This window comes from Podarcis tiliguerta, assembly GCF_965153285.1.
Source record: "Podarcis tiliguerta genome assembly, chromosome: 3".
NCBI lineage: Eukaryota > Metazoa > Chordata > Lepidosauria > Squamata > Lacertidae > Podarcis > Podarcis tiliguerta.
In genome coordinates this window covers 49,312,223-49,313,181 of record NC_139536.1, presented here as the reverse complement: position 1 = coordinate 49,313,181, position 959 = coordinate 49,312,223, and the positions used below count along the sequence as shown (strand labels likewise).

Sequence of the window (959 nt, the reverse complement as noted above, 5' to 3'; positions counted from 1 at the left end):
CGCCTCCCTCCGGTGCCAGCGCCTGCTCCTGAGTAAATGGGCGCAGACCCGGCGCATCACGAGTCTTGGCGCTCGTCCCGAGGAAACGGCGCAGGAGCCCGGCCAGAAGGGAGGCGAAGCCCTTCCCCGTACCTGCGACGTCAGCCCCTGCTCCTCGTCGTCCTGCCCGCTCAACACCCGCCGGAGTTTCTCCATTGCCGCCCCTCAGCGCCGCCGACCCCCGTCGCCGAGAAGCGCCCACACGCTCCGCCTGCTCTTCCTCGCGGGGCTCTCGCCTTGTCAGCTCTTCTGCCGCAACCGCCTCCTGAGGGAAAGCTAAACCGGAAGCTGGCCGTAGAGGAAAAACCGGAAAGACCTTTGAGTTGGGTTCAGCCAACCGTCATGGCTCCAAATCCCCCCACCCCACCCCGCCGATATCAGTAGTCCCGCCCTCTCCTTCTCCTCGCCGAATAGCGATCAAAATACCCGTTGGCCGCGCCCCTTCTCGTTTTGCTTAAGTCACACGCAGCAGGGCTCGTTTCCGGTTTCTCTTCGAAGGCCGCCATGTGCGGGGCATTGTTTCCCCCCACTTACATTCAATGTAGAACCCGAAGTCATCTTGGTTTTTGTTTGGTTGGGGTTTTTTGCATTGTCTCTTACCCGTTTTGTTCCCGTCCTCGTATCCACGTGACTTTTCTTCCAGCGATCTTCAGGTTTCGCCCCCCAATTCTTCTCTAATCGAACCGATCCATCACTTTCAGTTACAGGCGTGTCGTTCGCTGAGTGTTCCTTCTGTTATCAATGAGCTGCACTTATTTTTAGTGTTAGGAGCGCTGGCACAAGTAAACAAAATTCCACAAAATAGAACGTAAAACCGTCAGTGACAAATGGCAGAGATAAAACAAATTGCGATATATATATGTAAACCAATGGCTAAATCAGAAGCCGCCTAGGTTTGTGTGTTCTAACCACATGTAAGA

At 55.3% G+C, this 959-nt stretch overlaps 1 protein-coding gene across 1 annotated transcript in view; it reads right to left on the bottom strand.

Annotated features, from left to right (window-relative positions):
- SFT2D1 (SFT2 domain containing 1) overlaps positions 1-376 on the bottom strand; it is an 11,541-nt gene extending 11,165 nt beyond the window's left edge. Inside the window, exon 1 of the mRNA XM_083434320.1 lies at positions 133-376. Within this exon, the coding sequence (XP_083290446.1) occupies positions 133-195 (63 nt within the window). The 5' untranslated portion in view covers positions 196-376. The remainder of the gene's footprint in view (positions 1-132) is intronic.
- Between the last annotated feature and the right edge of the window lie 583 nt (positions 377-959).